This window comes from Impatiens glandulifera, chromosome 5 (genome assembly GCF_907164915.1).
Source record: "Impatiens glandulifera chromosome 5, dImpGla2.1, whole genome shotgun sequence".
Lineage (NCBI taxonomy): Eukaryota > Viridiplantae > Streptophyta > Magnoliopsida > Ericales > Balsaminaceae > Impatiens > Impatiens glandulifera.
Window position 1 is genome coordinate 52,070,178 of NC_061866.1, and position 20,283 is coordinate 52,090,460.

The window sequence follows — 20,283 nt, forward strand, 5'->3', positions numbered from 1 at the left end:
GGATAGAATATTTTAAAAGAAATAATAAATAACGAAAAGAATATTGACAAAAATAATATATTAAGTTTTGAGTGAATTGAAAATATGAAAATTATTTTACTTGTATAATTTTCAATGATTTCAAAACTTGATTTGTAAAAATTTGTCTATTTCCTATCATTTTTTATATTCTCCGTAAAATTGGAGTTATTGTGATCAACTCAAGTTAAAAAAATACAAATGAAGCCGTTGAAGTTTATAAGAGTGATTTATTTATTTAAATTGATGACAGCAACATTGTTTATCTAAGCATAAGCGCGATAATAATTTCATATGAATTTTAGTTGGAGGGTATATATAAATATTTTGTGAAAGTTGAAGGTAAATTTGATAATAATCCCACAATTTAAAAAGAAAAATATATCTAACATTAATTATTATCCACGTGGCACTGCAAATTAAAAAGAACTGCTTGCGTGTACTGCCAAGTGGCACCACACGTAGGGATACCTCGGAAAATTATAGACTTTGACGAGGATATTTTGGTAAGAGACTAAACATTCTCAGATTTTACCGCTTCACTTTTCCGAGTCTTCCAACTTCTACGCCGGGGATGGACTACGAGACGAGGCTCGCCGCGGCGGCGAAGTTAGTCTACGCCGCCGATTCATCTAATGTAGAAGAGACACCAGTCGACCCCGCCGAGATTGGCGTCACGGCGATCCTAAAACCTCACCAGTTGGAGGGACTCTCATGGCTTATAAGGAGATACAAGATCGGTGTCAATGTTATCCTCGGTAAACAAAATTTCTATACTTTGTTTCTTTTGATGGTTTGGCGTGAGGAAGACGAACTAGACGAGAGATACTGCATCATTTCTTTTATTTGTCTCTTTATTCAATCTGAAAACGCTATGATATGAAAAAGAGAAGTAAATCAGTCAAAAGTTGATTGTACCAGTTTACACTGATTATTCCGTTTCATTTCAATGCAGGAGATGAGGTATGGATTCATTACATGCAACTCTCGAAACTCATCCCAATCTAGAAGTGAAATCTATACTTTATACCCCTCATTCCAGTTTACATATGACTATACTGAGTATCAGCCTCTCAATTAGCTTTTAGCTTCAACATTTGTTTTTTAGAGTTCTGTACGCGAGATCTTATGTGAAAAAACATCACAATCTGTTAGAGGTGATACATGTATTACATCATTTCTCAAATGATCAAATCCAACTTTGTCAGGCTTCATTCTCATCTCTTTGAATTAGATGGATAGTAGTTTCTCTATTATCTGGTGTATTAGGGTCAATTATAATGTTCACTATCAACCATTTAATACGAGCAAAAGGAACCTCCAATAGATATGTTGAAACAAGGAAAGACTGACATGGAGGGAGGGAGAACTATGTTGATTTGCATTTTCACTTGCTTTCCTTGTCAACAAAGATATGAAATTGCGGTTCAACTATGAATTCCTAGTTTTTTTTTTCACGCAGAAGGGATTTCTACTGTATGGTGTTCTGATTGTTTAATATCATTTAATATAAATTTTCATTGGCAGATGGGCCTGGGGAAGACTTTGCAAGCTATTTCCTTCTTAAGCTATCTGAAAATTCATCAGAATTCATCAGGACCATTTTGTGAGTACCATATACTATTGTTTCCCAGCATATTACTTGTTTATTAAAGACAGAAACAATTAACTCATGGGCTTATTGTATATTCTCGATTCTTCTCCATTTGTAATCCTATACACAAACCAATAGGTTCCGTCCACCTAACCAAAACTGTTTGCTAGTTTCGTTAATGTATTGCCTTCATTTGTTGAAATTTAGCTTATAATATAGTTTTGATAATAGGATAACCAATGAGTGGAAAATGCGACTTTGAAAGCATTTCTCAACATCCATCAATTTAGATACACAAAAAAGTAATTGCCGGAGATCTGTTAAAAAATTACTATATTCAGTTTACTACTCCCTCTTTCTCACCTTATGGGAGCAATGTTATAGAAAAAGATCGTCCCATTTTTTGTTAGCATTACGAGTCGTTATTTCCTTACACTACAATACTTTACCACCTCCTTAATATTCTATTGACTCCCTCATATACTACCTTGCACTTTCCTTACACTATAATACTTGCTTGTTTTAGTCATTGTGATTGGTCCATGAAATATCTATATAACCCATTCATAATATCCATGCAAAAATGCCAACATAAATGGGGAATATGAGTATGTTGTCTTTTATTGATTATCTATTGTTGTGATTGGTATCTTTGAATGTATCCCTTACACTGGCTGGGTATAACATCAATATACTATTTGGTGTTTTGAAACGGAATAACAAACACAATCATTAAAAACTTCATTAATGATTATTCTTGAAAACCTAACATTTCATCCTTACCAATCTTGGGCCTAAAAGTTCTCTACAAGTTAATAACCTTAAGAGTTCTCTTTAATTTGATATCTTCAACATTTCAGGAAATTTATCTACTTCTTTCTTGTATGGGTCATAACTACTTTAGTTTTTCTTGCATTTTATGTCGTTGGTTTGCATTGTGTTATCTGCAGTGGTGTTATGCCCTCTCAGTGTGACTGATGGTTGGGTTTCAGAGATAGCTAACTTCGCCCCAAAACTAAAAGTCCTATCGTACGTTGGTGAGAAAGATCATCGGCAGAAATTGCGCAGAAGCATATATGAGCATGTCAAAAGCTTGTCCTCCAAATCTCATGTGAGTATTAAATGCTGGTCATTTTACTAAATAACAAAGTTCAGTGCAACTACGATTAATGCCTAAAATGGTTGTGTTGTTTTCCTTGAGATGTAATGCTTTGATCATGTCCATGTTATTGATTTTGAACAGGTAGTGTCCTTGCCTTTTGATGTTCTGTTGACCACATATGACACAATATTGATTGATCAGGATTTTCTTTCTCAATTTTCTTGGACATATGTAATTGTTGATGAAGCTCAAAGACTGAAAAATCCTTCAAGTGTAAGTTTTCCTCCTCTTAACTTCGTTTTCCATCTCTTGTTTTTTGATGAATTACTAAGACTCTCTTCAGAAAGGCCTAACACTGTTAGTAAACAAGACTCTCTTCAGGCTTCTAGCTAGATTTATTAAAATTAATCTAAGATGTTTAGCAAGTTAGAGGTATCAATATATATCCTTGAAGGAAACATCTTCATTTTCAGCATGGTTCAATGTCTACTTATATTTAACAGGTATTGTATGCGGTCCTGAATGAGAGGTTTGTCATGCCAAGGCGCTTGCTGATGACCGGCACCCCTATTCAGAATAACCTCAAAGAACTTTGGGCCTTAATGCATTTCTGTATGCCTTCAGTTTTTGGGACACTGGAGCAATTTCTTCTTAGATTTAAAGAAACAGGATTCTCAGGTCTGTTTGAGTATTATCTATGTATTGATGTATTTATTACTTGTCTCTCACTAAATGTGATTACATCTACGGCCTGCATATTGCTCCTCATTAGCTTGTTTTTCTAGATACTGTTAGAGTTTTATTCGACAGAAGCTATAATTTATGACTTGGCACTGTTGACTCATTTTTAAAGTTGTGTACAAATTTGTCTTCGCCTAACTAGGAAATTTTATTTTGTGGAATAGTGAAACTGAATTGTTTGAATGGTATCCTCTATCCAGGACGGGTAAGGTGACCAGCTATCTGATTGTAGCACACTGCTGATGTACTTCATTTTTCTATATGGCCTTAATTGAAGGATTTCTGTTGATCTTCTCTTTTGACTATTAACCAAAAGAATAGTAATAACAATAAGGAGAGAAACATTTTCTGTTTAACAAGTATTTAGACTTTAGATCCATGAACTTTTGGTCATAGGTTTCAATCTTAGTTGTTGGTACTATGTATCTGTGGTGATCATAAAAAAGCTTTGCCATTTCAACAATAGTATATCTTATATTCTAATAATATTTCAACAATTGCATCATAGTCAGCCGCAAGCTTCCACTTTATATGCCATTTTCCACTCAGCTTTTCCAAAAATAAAATGCTTATCTATGGCTTAAACAAACAGAAACAGCCTTTGTCTCGTAATTAGTATCCTCTGGTATCCTACCATTCTTACACAAATATGTAGTTCACTATGGAAGTGTTATTGTTATCCCATTATCTCCAGTCACAGTCAGATATTATATGCATACTATTGATGCAGGTGATGATGCAGCACAAGCTGAAAGTGAATACAAGGTCTTAAAATATGTTTTGGGGGCTTTCATGCTCAGAAGAACAAAATCAAAGCTTATTGCTGCAGGAAGTCTTGTTCTGCCACCTCTTTCTGAGATTACTGTGTTAGTTCCTCGCCTGTTTATCACAACCTACTCACTTTTTCAGTTCTCAATAGTTACGTGGAGTCTCAAAGTCCTGAATACCAACTTTGTTATCAGATTATTTCCCGTATTGTTTTGTGATATTTATTTACAGTCTCTTGATAATTAGTGTTGCTTTGGAACTCTTAAAGGTTAGCGCCCTTGGTTGCCCTGCAAAAAAAGGTGTACATGTCAATATTGAGGAAGGAGCTTCCTCAACTTCTTGCATTCTCTTCTGGGACCTCGAATCACCAATCCTTGCAGAACACTGTAAGTCATGTCTTCTGAATATAAATTTCATTTTGCCTAAAAACACAAATTATGGATCGTGCCTTTGTGCCATCTCTTGAATATTTATCTAGTATATCTTGTTCATTTAGTGAGATATACACAGAGAAAATGAGATATTTTCACCTAAGCTGTTGATTATAGCTTACCTCTTGCTGTTTTCACTTTTTGCATAAATTGTAAATGTGATTTCATCCACAAGTCATTTACTTGGACTTTTTTTTCCTTTCCCAGTCTCTCCCTGTTGATACATGTTACGAAATTTTGACTGTAAATTGTAAAAGCTACCATAACTTCTTGACAGAGTTTATTGTAATATAATCACCTAGTATCATGCACAACACAACACACATACTTTCCCAAACAAGCAAGCTTTTTTAGTTGTGATTAGTGTGCATTATATATTTTATGCACTAGGAGGTGGGTTTGAATGGGGGTGCTAAGCTTCATGAACAAAATCTTGTTACTCACTGAGTCTTTTTCATATACAGGTAATTCAGTTAAGGAAAACATGTAGTCATCCATACCTTTTTCCTGGTATTGAACCTGAACCATATGAGGAAGGGGAACATCTAGTTATGGTGAGCAGCTCTTTTACTAATTTAATTCGAATTAAGATTCTGCTATCAGGTCATTGGCAAATGTTTTGTTGGCATGAATCACGATCAGAACTGTGCCGACATTGTGAAAATGCAGGCCCAATATGGCATGTTGTTGCGTTGACGGTCCAACTAGCCTGTGGACTGACCTATTTAGCCTATTTTTCAAAATTCTAAATCTAAGTAGCTTTTATAATCATAATCAATTATTCTCTGATTAAAGGGGGTCATGACTGTGGGGGTCACAAAAAAAGGTTACTCCTTCCATCCCATTTTATGTGATCCTTAAGATTTTGGGGTGGTATGAATTATTTTGGACCACAATGTATTTAAAATGTAGAGAGTAAATAATAACTAGAATAATTTTGATTGATATTGGGGTTGATAAGAGTAGATATATTAAAAAGTGACAAAGTAAATAAGGGTAATTTGGGGATTGTGCTATTAAATAGTGAATGAATTAATCTATGAATTTGGGACATATTTTTCAGAATTAAAGATCCATAAAATGAGATGTGTAGTATTATTAAAACTTATAATGTTGATATGTACATATATGTAATATTAGGATTTAATTATTTATTATCTACAAATGTTATACTTTGTTTAATTCAAATGTAACTCTTAAGTTCTGTTATTTACATTGCTTGTTTAATTCATATGTAAAACCTATATTAATCATAAAGTTGTTTTAATTTAAATACAGGTCTTAATTATGTCATTGTTATAAAACCTAGAATTGTAATTCTTTTAATTAATAAATGGTGAAAAGTTATTCAAGTTAATTAATTTGTAGGTGAACATTGCCAGTGTAGTGTAGCTTAGTTAGAGTGTCTGCTTTCTAAGCAGAAGTTCGCAGGTGCAATCCCTACTTGGCGCGTTTGAAAAAAAAATGTAGGTGAAAATTATAGTTACATACATAATTATTGAAAATATAATGAATGTATAGTTATATAAAACCTTGTGTCGTCAAACCCACATCAGATACTCTATTCTCCATTGTAGTTAAAGTATTCTTATCTCAGGCTAGCGGGAAGCTTATAATCCTGGACCAGCTACTGCAGAAACTGCATCAATCAGGACACCGTGTTCTTTTGTTTGCACAGATGACTCACACACTTGATATATTACAGGTTTCTATCCATCTTATCCGGGGGAATTTGTTCACCGGTATGCACCAAAAAATTATTTATCCATATTTCATTGTTTTCCATGAAGGATTTCATGGAGTTGCGAAAGTACTCTTATGAGCGTCTTGATGGATCAGTTCGAGCTGAGGAACGATTTGCTGCTATAAGAAGTTTTAGCAAACTCTCTAAGGACGCAATTAATACTGCACCAGATCAAAGTGGTGCATTTGTGTTTATGATTTCTACTAGGGCTGGTGGAGTTGGCTTAAATCTTGTAGCTGCTGATACAGTGAGTTTAGTAAATATGCAATCAATTTCTTTGATTCTCGCTAATTTTACTTTATGTAGACTTGGATGTCACATATGTAAAGTGAATGTTAACATGTAGATTGGAGGCTCTTGAGAAAACATAATTAGACTGGTCAATAATTAGCTGTTCCTGATAAGCCACTTACAGACCAGCTGGGATCTTTAGAACATATGAAACTATATCTTATAACTACAAAGTCTGAGAGCAATTTTTTTGTAGAGTGTTGTTCAATATGTGACCAATGTGCATAGGGACAATTCTTAAGATACCGTATTCATTAGGGAACACTACTTTTCAGGTATATGATATTCAGACACGTAAGCCAACATCTTGAATGAACATCAATAAAGAAACATGTTGACAATCCCATTTACTTTCCAATAAGCAAAAATGGAATTGTCGAGCTGGGATTTATGTCAAGATGGGGATATTTAGTAGATAAATTATTGCCTCAAATGGTTAAAGAGGAGTTGTATGCTCTCTATGTAGATTATTATAACCCATAACAAACATTCAACTATCTATGTCATGGAAACCTTGTCTAAAATGACCCATGAGTGTTATGCATCTAGTTGTCACTTTTGTTTGTAACTTCTGCAGATTTTATTTCATCCGATGCGAGATGGAAATAGGGAAATGGGATTTCTGGTTATAGTTCTGGAAAGATTAGTGAATATATTTTCCCAATGAATTTCACCCCTAACCAATACAAATACATCATTATCTAGATCTGAATTAATCCCCATATTATTTACTATTGATATTTACAGGTCATTTTTTATGAGCAAGACTGGAACCCTCAGGTGGACAAGCAGGCTTTACAGAGGGCGCACAGGATTGGCCAGATGAACCATGTCTTATCAATTAGTCTAGTTACTGGGAAGACGGTGGATGAGGTATTATTGATTGAATTTTGTTATTAGATTTTAATATGATTTCTATATTATAGGTGAATTTGGTGATTCAGGTTATCATGAGGAGAGCAGAAAGGAAGCTGCAGCTGAGCAACAATGTTATAGGAGAAAATGTGGACAACACAAAGAAAGGGATGGAAGGAGCTATGACAGGCGACTTGCACTCTGTTATGTATGGTTTGAATATGCTTGATCCTACGGGTATAAGTAATGGAAACTCAGATGAAATTAATACATCCGACTTGGGTGATATGGCTGAAACAGTGCTATCATTGCGCTATAATAGGCAATCCGACAAGGATAACAGGAAGTTCGAGGTCAATCCAATGGATCTATCAGATGATCACATAACTGTAGCAAAGGACCCTGATTCAGTTTCTTTTGATCCTGGATTTGATGAAGCATCGTATCTTTCATGGGTTAAGAAATTTGAGGAAGTGTCAAAGTCATGTGAAAGTGCAGAAGTGAAGCCAGGAGGCAGGAGAGACCTGCTTGAGGAGAGGAATATTAAAGCTGAGGCTGCTAGGAAGAAGGCAGAAGAGAAGAAATTGTCCGAGTGGGAAGCTCATGGATATCATTCCTTGTCTGTAAAGGAACCTACGACTCCTCCAAATGGCGATATGATGTCAGATTCAGGTCTTGTTCATTCTGTCTACGGTGATTGTACACATCCTTATAATATTTGCCCATCAGAGCCAACAATTGTTTTCAGGTGTGTACATTTGAAGGGACTTGTGCCATATTCTATAAATGTTCTATTGGTTATTTCTAGAAACTTTTTTTTGGGTATAATTTTCAGGCTCCCCTTATAACTTTCAAAATAAAGTTTTAAAACCCATAATTAAATAGAAGACAAATAAAAAGATTTTTCTTGCTATCATTTGTGAATTTGATTCTATATCTATAATTCTTAATTATAATTATTATAAGAAAAAATAACTTGACTGTATGCGGTAGATCTTGTTGCTTGATGATGACATAACTGGAGTAGTTAGGAGGAAAGTCTTATGCTCGTCGAAGGCTGTGGATTCTGATATTTTTCTATCGTTTTTTTTTTTGAGAACGATGGGTTCCGCTTCTCTTTCGGAGTGCGACTAATCCCGCGGGTTAAGCACATTACCCGCAAATATACTTAACCAGTTAACTAGGCGAGCAGAACTTGTCGCCTGACGGGCTCGAACCCAGGACCTCCAAGGAGGCTGGGGATATCCACCTCTTTTTGCCGTTAGTTCACCCTCATGCCAGTTCATGGTTACCAGGTTGGGGAGGGTTTTAGTTACTTTCACAAGAGCATATAAGAACAACGAAGAAAACCATGGTTCAGTTTCTTACATGCTAGAGAAATACTAATATGTTACTAGCTTTTGACATTTGGGTGTGGCTTTTCCTTCAGAAGTGAAGTGTATAAGCAACTATTCTAACCTATTGGATTTCCGTTTGACAACTAGGATTTCAGGAACAAGACAAACAAATAGGATAATTTTGTAGTCGGATCCTTTTAGTAGGAAGGAGGCTTTTTTAAGCTCCACTTTTAGAAGAATCATACTTAGCAATGACCTTTCATTTTTTTTGGTTACTACCACTTGTTGTCCTTAAATATTCTTTTTATTGTCCAAATGTTTGGCTATATTCTTGCATTGGATGTATATAACTTTAATAAGTTTTGTTGGAATATGAGATATTAATATAACTATGAGATGTTTGAGCTTAATCAGCTTAATCTTATGTTTTTGAATTTGATTAGGATAGTAATTCCTTATGACATTACTATCAAATATATGATTTTTATTATATAAGTTAATTATCAATAATATAACTCCTCTTTAGGTTTATACATGATATAGGAGTTTGTGGTTACAACTTAGTTTATCCGCTTTCCTCCGCCAATGGTAATGGTAGTTGTAGCTAATGGTAGGGGCTCCATTGGTCTAGTTAATTTTGTTTTTGAACAATGTTCATTTCATTCAGAAGAAAAAGGCAAAAAACGACAAAAGTGAAATAAACAAGGCTAAACATCAGAAATGTCAAGATGTGTTTGCTTAGGTCTAGTTAATTTTTGTTTTTCATTGTGTTGTTTTTTACTTTGTTGTGCATCTCTAGTTGATTATCAAGTTTAGATTTACATTTTTGAGAATTATTAACATATACAAAAGGTTTAAATTCCATCTCCATCCATTCAAAAGGAAGGGGCGAAAGAACTTGAAACGAAGTATCTAGATCAGTAGATGAAGACTAGAGAGCGGTAGATCATAGATAAGAGCGGTGGACAAAGACATTGATAGCATCAAACTGTTGCAAATCGAAGTTGATCATAAAATTTACTAACTTGGTTTTGAGGGAAAATGTTGAAATTATTAGATATAATAATTTATTATATTTATTATTTATAAGATTAGAATAATATCTCACAATAACATATAACCAAGAGATAATTGAGCATAATCATATGTGGCCGAATTTGATTAGGATATTTTTACTTTATGGTATTATAAAGTAAATAATTGTTCATAAGTTATTAGAGACTGAATTCCCAATATGTTTACTAAGGTCCTACCACGAAACATAATAAAAAGTTTGGCAACAAGTTGGCCATGATTGGCATTTCTGCTTCAACTTGACGGGGAGTCCTAATAAATGAAGTATTATATATAGATTGCAGAGTATTAAGGATTGTATATTTCTCTCATATCTTTTTATTTTCTTTGTGTATTGCTATATATACATGTATTGAATGACATTGAAGAGAAGAATGATTTTTAATTTTCAAATTCATTTCCATCCTTGATTCAAGTGTTCACATATTTTTCCACCTTACCTGTTTTTCAGCTGTACAGATGATTCTGGAAATTGGGGACATGGAGGCATGTTTGATGCGCTAACCAAACTGTCAGTCCATGTCCCTGAGGCTTATGAACGAGCTTCTAACTTTAAAGACCTTCATCTGGGTGATCTTCATCTTGTAGAAATCAAAAGTGTGCTCTTTTTCCCACCTTATGACTTATATTAAGTTATGTTGTCTTACCTTTAGTTTTGAGGTTATCATTGATTGAACTGCAGATGATGTTGATGAAGGTGGAAATCAAGGGGGTTCATGTAATTGGGTAGCTTTGGCTGTTGTGCAATCATACAATCCTAGGCGCAAAGTTCCTCGCAGCAACATCTCCATTCCTGCCCTAGAAAATTGCCTATCAAAAGTATCATCCGTGGCTGCTCAAAATTCTGGTAATCGGACTTCACTGCATAATTGTCAAAACGGTCTATTTCTACACTGTCCTTATTTGATTTCATGCATTTTTATGATTTTCTAAATCTCATAAAATATCAATATTTTTATAAATACTTCAACTATAATTTAAGTTGAGATACTCACGGAGATCCGCATTTTCTACACATATGTCTAGTTTTCGAACAATCTTTCAGTTACAGTTTGGCAAATTAGGATGCTTGTTTTTATGATTTTTTTGCACATAGGTAGTGAAGTAACATACTTCATGTCAATGTTTAAATAACAGCTTCAATACACATGCCACGAATTGGATACCAGGATGCATCAGATCGTTCTGAGTGGTACACAATTGAACGTCTTTTACGGAAGTACGCTTTGTTGTATGGCATAAGGATATATGTGTATGTATCTCTTTCCTATCCTTTCTCTCTCAATGTGATTTTTACACATACAGTGAAATATTTATTTACCTCTTGAAATTTCAGGTATTATTACCGTCGTTCACCGTGAGGACCTTGGAATGTTATACCTCCTGGCACCCCCTGCTTTAATGGAAAGGAGCTCAGATGTAGCTTGATGCCTTTGTCTACAATACTTTTGTTTGTTTAACATGCTAGTTAGGGATTTTGATGTAACTTCCTTGTGTAATATATGAACTTCAAACCTCACTGGAAAAATAGATTTTTCTTTCTTCTCTATTATTGAATCATGTTTAAAAGTAATCAGAAATTATGGATGGATGATATTCATTGCTTCTTATGCATGTTTAAACTTCATAACAAAATTTTTTTGTAGACCAGGTTTTATTCTTAGTTTAAGACCCTTGGGTGGGATGGGTTTATTGGATTTGCTGCATCTTCTTCTGAAACAATGATATTTTAATGAAGTGGCTATGAAAAGGCTTTTCAGAGATGTTTTGGTTGTTGTTCATGATCAAGTCCTTGGTGAAAGCAATGAGCTTTTCTTCTGGCCTTAATCTTTCGGAATCATTTCAAATGTAAGTGGTTGATTCATTTTCTCTCTTATAGTGTTACTTTGCTAACCCATTTTAACATAAATCTTCTTTTACATGTATTCTGTCTGCAGAGAAGCTTTCTGTAGGGTATAACCAGGCTACTACTGCACCAAAAGGCATCAACACAAAAAAAAAAGGTAAAAAAAAATATTGATCTTAATACCAAATATTTTAGAAGAAAAAAAGTTATTTCCCATTTCATGCATAGTTGTCTTGCTTTGTACCAAACTCATTCCTAAATTCTACTAAAAAAGGTATTAATTCCTATTCATGCAAAGTTCCTCTAATTCACCAAACTTACTCCTACTTCACTCTGTTTTCTGACTTTTCTCCCATTTATATTCTCTCTCATTAGCTCCTAAACAATTCATCTGAATTCAAAGCCTTCTCCTCTCTACTTCTCAATCATGCCAGAAACCAGCATCAACAATGGCACCACTTCTTCCAATCCATCACCCAACAAGCGTGTTGCCAATCCCGGGAAGGCCACCATTCTTGCCCTGGGCAAGGCCTTCCCCAAGCAACTCCTCGCTCAGGACTGCCTGGTTGAGGGCTTCATCCGCGACACCAACTGTCTCGACCCTGACATCAAAGAAAAACTCGAACGCCTATGTAAGTCCTATTTATTTCCAAAGCTATTTTTCATTTTTATAATTATTGTTTGTTTTGTTTTTAGGTAAAACAACAACTGTGAAGACAAGATACACAGTTATGTGCAAGGAGATTCTAGACAAATACCCAGAATTAGCAACCGAAGGATCACCCACCATCAAGCAAAGACTCGAGATAGCAAATCCAGCTGTTGTGGAAATGGCAATAGAAGCAAGTCTGGCATGTATTAAGGAATGGGGCAGGTCTGCCCAAGACATCACTCACGTAATCTATGTTTCCTCTAGTGAAATCAGGTTGCCAGGAGGGGACCTATATCTGGCTAGTGGTTTGAACCTTAGGCCTGATGTGGGTCGTGTCATGCTCTACTTCTTAGGCTGTTATGGAGGTGCAACCGGACTCAGGGTTGCCAAGGACATAGCAGAGAACAACCCGGGGAGTCGCGTCCTACTCACAACTTCTGAGACTACTATCTTGGGTTTCCGACCCCCGAGTAAGGACCGGCCCTACGATCTCGTGGGGGCCGCCTTATTCGGGGATGGAGCTGCATCTGCCATCATAGGAGCTGATCCTGATCTCGAGAAAGAATCTCCTTTCATGGAATTGAATTATGCTGTTCAGCAATTCTTGCCTGGTATTTGTTTTTATTTATTATATGTTTGAACTTACTAATTCAGATAAAATAAAAAATGATTTTTTATTTTTGGCAGGAACCCATAATGTGATAGATGGGAATATTACAGAAGAGGGAATAAACTTCAAGCTTGGAAGGGATCTGCCTCATAGGATTGAAGAGAATATAGAGGAGTTTTGCAGGAAGTTGATGATGAAAAGGGGAGGAGAAGAAGGAGAGTTTAATGGGCTGTTTTGGGCCGTTCATCCAGGTGGGCCTGCAATACTGAATAAGCTAGAGAAGAAGCTTCAACTTGGGCCGAACAAACTTGATTGTAGTAGAAGGGCGTTAATGGACTTTGGGAATGTGAGCAGTAATACAATCTTCTATGTGTTGGAGTACATGAGAGAAGAACTGAAGAAAAAGAAGAATAAGTATGATGAAGAAGAAGAAGAGTGGGGCCTGGCATTGGCTTTTGGGCCTGGTATCACATTTGAAGGCCTTCTTCTTAGGAGCCTCACATAAAATCTTATTAATCTAATCTTATGCCTTTTATTATAATGTTTTTATTATTTTCATAATTTGCTTTCTTTGTTGTTGGATACCAACAAAAATATAATTATCATTAATGAACTTATCTGTTTGATCCAAGTCTTAATCTCCTCTTTAAATCAGAAAAATAAGATAATAAAAAAAGTTCTAACTTTGATTGTTTAGAACTTGCGTAATAGAGTAATGATAATGAACGAAAATTTGGTGTCGGGAATAATATGGTAACATTTAAGTCTAAATTTAATCCTGTTTTGTTATCATCACCAATTAGAATAAGAAATCTCAAAAGCAACATATAATTGAAAAAAAAAAAATGTCTAAAACAACCCTAAATATCATTTTATTTGAAAACGACCTAATAAATACTTAAATTAGCAAACGTGTCACAGAAGGAGTCCGCCAGCCAATTAGTACAGTCGCCTCCCTTCTATTGGCTAGCCATACGGTTACTTTTGTTTTATTTATTTTTTTTTTAAAAGAAAAAAAAAACATTCGGTTATCGGGAAAACGTTAACGAACGTTGCTTCTTTTGACCCCCCAAAAAAAAATTTGCTTCTTCTTCTTCTATTCTCTGTTTCCTTTATGTTTTGATGAGAGAGATATCAAGGACGAGAGTTTCTTCTCCCTCTGATCATCATCGCCCAAAGGTATCATTCATTCATTCATTCTCTATCCCCCTTTCTGATTCGAAATTGAAACCATTTGCAAGTAATTAGGTATTCTATGGAGGATTCATGTAATTTCTTTACCAATCACCACAATATTGAAAGATTGAGAGCCCAATTTAATGGTTATTTCCATTCATTCATTTTATCAATTCAATGAACTCATTTTCTTTCTCTTTATTTTTCTGAATTTGTTTTCTTTTTTTGTTTTTGTTTAATTCATATCCGAGTTTAGCATACCTCTGATTCTATGATTATATATGTGTTTCTCGTTGCAAAATCCTAAATTTATTATATGTTTATTCTTTGTTTTTACAGGGTTTAGCTATTGTAATGGATGGAGAAAACCCAAGGGTTCAGGAGTCAAGCTCATCAATAGTGGTAATATTCATTCTTCAGAATTCTTCAGACTATGGTGCCACTATTTCTTAGGGTTATGTTCATCTTCCTTCTCTGTACTTTTTGTGTGCATTTGTTTTTCCTTTCTTTTATATATATATATATATATATATATATATATATATATATATATATATATATATATATATATATATATATATATATATATATATATATATATATATATATTGCAATTTTAGTAGATTGTTTGAGCTGAGCATAGTTCTATGTATTAACACCAAATGGACTGTAATTGGGGTGTTCCAGTCGTAGGGTTTTGTCTTTAGAAATTGGGATGACTGTCCATTCTTATCAATTATTATTTCTATTAGCAGCTAAATCTTGTTTATATTTATACTTAATTAACACTTCTTTGTAGAACTCTTTTTGTTTTTGCAAAATATCATTCACTTTCATTAAGCAATAAATATTCATTTGCCAGGCAACCACTAGTGGTGGGAGAACTGAATGGGTTCCCCAAATATTTTCCTCTGTACCAACCCTGGATGACGCTGCTTCTTATATTTCAGAGACTAAAGCTCTACTTATTCGCTGTTTCTCTGATTATACAGGTGACTTAGTTTTATCTTTTCTTTTATTTAAAATTGATTGATTTTCCTTGAGTGGTGTTTATACACGATCATTATAAGTTCATTTAGCACGTGTTCTTTCTAATTAGTTTGTATTTTTGTTCATTTAGTTTGAAGGGGAGACCTTTATAGGGATACAATAGCCGAAACAAACAATTTTGCTGTGTTGTTTAGAAGACGCATTGTATAAGGCAAATTAATGCAAAATTTTGCATAACCACCCGGGCATAAATTATTTTAACAAAGACAACTTCAAAACTTCTTAATTTAATCATGTGGCAGCTATTTGATAGAGTATGAACCAGACCTATGTTTTTAATATATATCTTTTTTTCTTTTTTCATTACCATGTGTGTCAAAGGATGAAATGTTCATATTCCTAGATCATCATAATTTATATATACTCAAGCTTCTTTACCTAAAGTTTGGTGTGGTTCTCCATTTCCTTGAAGATCTTATATTGTTCAAACTTTTCTTCTTTCAGTTCACATTTTAGCTTGGAAGTATCCAAATGTCTATTTGATATGTATATTTAATTTTTCTCTAACACTCTTAATTATTTTTTAAGTGTCTTCTTCATCAAAAGACTGTAAAGAGGCGGACACGGTTAAGCTTTTGGATGGATCCAGTACTTCAACTGATGCTCCATCTATTCCTGATGGGACCTTAATGAACTCAGATAAAACTATTCGTCAAGAAGCACTTACATTGGCACAAACTTCTCAAAATGGTCTAACTGGATTTTCTCTTTTTCAAGGGTACTGGTGTGCCTTATGAACTTACTTGGTTACTTAGGTAGCAAATTGCTTGCGTGTGATTACTGAGAAATCTAACGTTGTACCTTCATCATAGCGTGTTGAATGCTAATATGAGATTATTACTCCCAAATGAGTATCCTAATTTATAAGATCACTTGGGTCATTTAATACCTTTTAAACACTATACTCTTAAACTATTCTATCTTTTTACCTTTCCATAAAAACGTTTCATATTTTATCAACCCAATTGTAATCAACAATTAAAAATAACACCATTTGAGGGGTATTTTTGGCCAAATACTTTCACACTTCCTTTCATTAAAACTCACCCCAAATACCCCAAATATTAGAGTGGAGGGAGTAAGCTGTTATTTAACTATATAAATTTCATGTCTTATCTCTAAATGCCTAATGAAGTCATTTCCAACTTATATTGTGGGTAGTGATGAATAATGAGTAAACTAAGAAGATGCTACGAATTCACTCAACTAACCAGATTGGGCAGGAAAGACTTTATGTTTATGGATCTGGATCTTAATTTGTATCCATATGAGAAGCCATGAAACACTTTTTTTTCTGAGAGGTATCTCACTTGGATGTGGATGCTGATGAGATCACATTTGGAAACAATACTTAGTTAGACACATATTCAGAAATTTATTCACAGTTTCTCCTATGAATCTGGATTCCGTCTCTCATTAATGATGTGCTCAACAGTTATGCATCGTGTGTGCTGCTTATTTTGGATTCTCATGATATTGTATTTGATGTGGACTTTCTTATATACAGACTTATGGAACGAGCAAGGAGGACAGTACGTGGTTCAGCAGATGATATAGGATGGATGAAACATGATCCTGCATTCCCTCCTGTTGAAGATGGTACTGGAAGATTTATGGAAATTGTTGATGACATAAGGTATGTTTTGCTTCTCTTTTTACATGCATTGCAAGCAATTTATTTGCGTATAACATCTTGAAGGTTTTTCTAAAGTTTTATTTGGGGTTGTCAGGCATGGTTTACACAAATTGCCGAATTCAATGATTTACTTATTGATTCCAGGTACAAATTTCTTTTCTCCAGGAAACTAGTTAAATTGTTCTTGTCACTTGACTTCTCGTTTGTAGAGGATAAATCTCTCCCTTTTGGTCTATCTTAGTTGTCATTTCTTCATATTAGAACATAATTAAGCCTGAACAATTTGGTGCTTATATTACTAACCTAGTATTCGTCGTGGAATTTGGAATTGGCAGTTGCATATTAGATGAGCTAACTTATTGTTTATCTTCTGTAATGATTTATTTCATTCCAGTTCCAATAAAACTAAAGGATCTTAAATTAAATGCTAGGGTTAATTTTTTTTGTCTATTTAAGTTTATCAGTCTTCTTGGAACGTTAATGGTGGAAGTATCACCTGTCTCCAGACCTTTTACTTCAGTGTCCATCATCTCTGAGATTCTGGTATTTGGATAGGAAGAAGGAAAAAGAACAAAGAAAGGCACTATACTTTTGCTCTATCTTTTACCATTATTGTCTTCTATTTCTTCTTCAATTCAAGTAAAACTTCTTACGCGGATCCAACAAATACTCTATTGAATCACAACAAACGGTGTGAAAAAGCATACTTGTTCTACAAACTTTGGTCTATCTTCTAACTTATCAAACATTAGGGATTTATTTGTACCTGAAGTCAAAGTTCTGCGGGGAATATTCGTTATTTTCATACAAACAATGAGAAAATGTTGTCAATAAGCTATAGTCATGTTAATGCTGCAGGTCTTTTCAGCAACCATGGACCACTTTACTTTGTGAACACAAAAACATACTTCTCGAAGTTGGGGCTGACCTGTCACATTGCCAAGATCCATAGTGAGGTAATCATCTTCCCAGTGAGTTAGATTTCACCCCATGATTTCAACGTTCTATTTTGAATTGTATCAAATATATTTTGTATTTTATAATGATGAACAAGGTTTTGAAAAATGTCCAGGCTTCAGTTGAGAAAAATGCGATAGAAATAAAAGAATGTATTGAGGAAATCTACTGGGGTTCCGGGAAGCCTGTCTTGCTTCTAGGGCATAGCAAAGGTGGGATAGATGCAGCGGCTGCTTTGTCCATGTATTGGACTGATTTAAAAGATAAGGTTGCTGGTCTTGCAATATCTCAGAGTCCATATGGAGGTAGCCCCATTGCTTCAGATATTTTAAGGGAAGGACAGCTTGGGGATTATGTAAATATTAGGAAAATGATGGAGATCCTAATATGTAAAGTCATGAAGGTAATCCCTTTTTCTTTTTCTCTAAACCTGATTCTGTGTGGAAAAAAAAGGATGAAATATTTGATTGAACATAGACTATTATTAATTATAAATTTCGGAAGCTTTTTGAGAATAGGAAATGGCAAGTACAAACGTTTTAGAGACATTTAACACTTCACATTTTCAATCTTCAAATCATCTTAGTTTCTCATCATTTTTAAAGGATCGATGCCCCATTTCTTACATAGAATCCAACTATTAAACAAGTGTGCCTCTTCACTCCAAATTTTACTTTGAATAACTGCAGTCTTGTACCACTTTCCAAATTTCATCATTGTGATATTTGGGTAATTAAGAGTTAGGGTTAGGTTAGGAGACAATTTGGATGATTCTGTAGTAGGCTGGTTATGAGACAAATGGGAATAGCGCGTTTTATAAAAGAAGTTAGGGTTTATCAAAATTCTATGAATCAATCATATTCTCATCTAATTCCATATCACATTTCTTCTATTCTTGTTCCCAAAGAGTATTATATTTCATAAATGCATGTTCAAAAGTATATATATGCATGTTCAAAAGTATATATACTTATATAAAATTGGCTTGTTCGATATGGTAATAGGGTGATATTCAAGCATTAGAAGACCTGACGTATGAGAAGAGAAAGGAGTTCTTGAGGAAACACCATTTGCCACGAGAGCTACCAGTTGTTTCATTCCACACGGAAGCAAGTATCACCCCCTCAGTTCTAACCATGTTATCTCAGGTGGCTCACGCAGACGTACCACTCTCAGCTGGGCAACCGGCTAAACTACCTGTATTTATACCCTTGGGTGCTGCAATGGCTGCTTGCGCTCAACTGCTTCAGATCAGGTATGGAGAAAAGAGTGACGGGGTCGTGACTCGCAAAGATGGAGAGATTCCTGGATCTTACGCTGTTCGGCCTAGCCATAAGATGGACCACGGGTGGATGGTTTATTCATCCATGAGTGGTGATAATCCAAAGGAAGCTAACTCATCTCAGTTGTGTGAGGCTTTATTGTCATTACTTGTCGAAGTTGGTCAGAAGAAAAGAGTTGAACTTAGTATGAAGGAGGAATAATTGAGGTTGTGATTTTCTTTTCTTTGACACGGGTTAGGTAGTCATATTCAATTTATGTACATTCTTTTGATGATTTAGATTCGGAATGTTGATCTTCTTTAGTAGGTAGTAGTAGTAATGTAAGCCCCCAACCGAACCAACTGTTCTTGTATATGAACGAACGGTGGTGGTGGTCGTGTTTTTCGGGGTTTCTGTCAGTTCATTGTCCATTAGTATTATTCTAATGGAGGTTGGTTTAGATTCTTATGATGTATAATTTTGACTTTTTTTTTTAATATTGAATTCAGTCTTTGAATGATATATCTGAATAAATAATGGGTTTTGAGAGTTTCCAATATATTATATATATTTCAACAACATTTGTTTTTGTTTCTTCTAAAGAGCTTTGAGGTCATCAACCATTAGACTCATTAAAGGAACTAGCATTTAGCCCGTGCATTTGCACGAGTAATAATATAAAAAACCGTGAAAAAAATTACGGATAACATTTTTAATTTTATTTTTAACCGTTTTAAATTTATGGGTGGGTCAACACATAATCCGATCCAAGTATCCATTTACTTAACATGATTATATATTAGTTAGTTAAAAAGTTGAACTTATATTAATGTTAAAACGTCCCGCGTTTATCAAATTTGGTGTTGAATTTAAAATATAAAGTCTTTGTAGTCTAGTTGGTTAAAGAGTTGTACTTGTTTTGTTAGGTTGCAAGTTCGAAACATACCTCTAGCATTTTTAATTTTATTTTTAACCGTTTTAAATTTAAAAACGGGTAAACCCACAATCCGACCCAAGTATCCAAATTAACCACAGCTCTCGACCCGGCAATCCGGACACTTTAAAAATTAAGCATCATTATATATATAGATTAGTTATTTAAAAAGTTGAACTTATATTAATGTTAAAACGTCCCGCGT

General features: G+C 34.5%; 3 protein-coding genes across 3 annotated transcripts; all 3 read left to right on the top strand.

Moving 5' to 3' along the window:
* Positions 1–566: 566 nt before the first annotated feature.
* On the top strand, positions 567–11,563 carry LOC124938045 (probable helicase CHR10). Its single transcript, XM_047478412.1, has 17 exons — positions 567–776; positions 974–981; positions 1,546–1,624; positions 2,563–2,723; positions 2,856–2,987; positions 3,218–3,392; positions 4,186–4,321; positions 4,492–4,609; positions 5,119–5,208; positions 6,252–6,359; positions 6,445–6,645; positions 7,437–7,562; positions 7,634–8,292; positions 10,407–10,552; positions 10,638–10,802; positions 11,093–11,207; positions 11,292–11,563. Exons 1-17 carry the CDS (start codon positions 593–595, stop codon positions 11,314–11,316), a joined length of 2,628 nt encoding a protein of 875 aa, XP_047334368.1. The 5' UTR covers positions 567–592; the 3' UTR covers positions 11,317–11,563.
* Positions 11,564–11,862: 299 nt separating this feature from the next.
* LOC124938046 (type III polyketide synthase A-like) lies at positions 11,863–13,690 on the top strand. Its single transcript, XM_047478413.1, has 3 exons — positions 11,863–12,433; positions 12,498–13,064; positions 13,141–13,690. The coding sequence occupies exons 1-3, from the start codon at positions 12,229–12,231 to the stop codon at positions 13,566–13,568; spliced, it is 1,200 nt and encodes a 399-aa protein (XP_047334369.1). The 5' UTR covers positions 11,863–12,228; the 3' UTR covers positions 13,569–13,690.
* A 454-nt stretch (positions 13,691–14,144) lies between these two features.
* LOC124938107 lies at positions 14,145–19,664 on the top strand. The gene is made up of 9 exons (XM_047478482.1): positions 14,145–14,242; positions 14,579–14,641; positions 15,102–15,231; positions 15,818–16,007; positions 16,797–16,925; positions 17,020–17,069; positions 17,784–17,881; positions 17,998–18,285; positions 18,887–19,664. The coding sequence occupies exons 1-9, from the start codon at positions 14,186–14,188 to the stop codon at positions 19,364–19,366; spliced, it is 1,485 nt and encodes a 494-aa protein (XP_047334438.1). The 5' UTR covers positions 14,145–14,185; the 3' UTR covers positions 19,367–19,664.
* The last annotated feature ends 619 nt before the right edge of the window (positions 19,665–20,283 follow it).

Coding starts and splice junctions, on each gene's coding strand:
- LOC124938046 (XM_047478413.1), top strand. CDS start 12,229: ATGCCAGAAACCAGCATCAACAATGGCACCACTTCTTCCAATCCATCA. Junction 12,434..12,497: donor AGAAAAACTCGAACGCCTAT/GTAAGTCCTATT, acceptor TTTTGTTTTTAG/GTAAAACAACAACTGTGAAG. Junction 13,065..13,140: donor TGTTCAGCAATTCTTGCCTG/GTATTTGTTTTT, acceptor TATTTTTGGCAG/GAACCCATAATGTGATAGAT.
- LOC124938045 (XM_047478412.1), top strand. CDS start 593: ATGGACTACGAGACGAGGCTCGCCGCGGCGGCGAAGTTAGTCTACGCC. Junction 2,724..2,855: donor GCTTGTCCTCCAAATCTCAT/GTGAGTATTAAA, acceptor GATTTTGAACAG/GTAGTGTCCTTGCCTTTTGA. Junction 6,360..6,444: donor ACACACTTGATATATTACAG/GTTTCTATCCAT, acceptor TTTTCCATGAAG/GATTTCATGGAGTTGCGAAA.
- LOC124938107 (XM_047478482.1), top strand. CDS start 14,186: ATGAGAGAGATATCAAGGACGAGAGTTTCTTCTCCCTCTGATCATCAT. Junction 15,232..15,817: donor CTGTTTCTCTGATTATACAG/GTGACTTAGTTT, acceptor TTATTTTTTAAG/TGTCTTCTTCATCAAAAGAC. Junction 17,070..17,783: donor GATTTACTTATTGATTCCAG/GTACAAATTTCT, acceptor TTAATGCTGCAG/GTCTTTTCAGCAACCATGGA.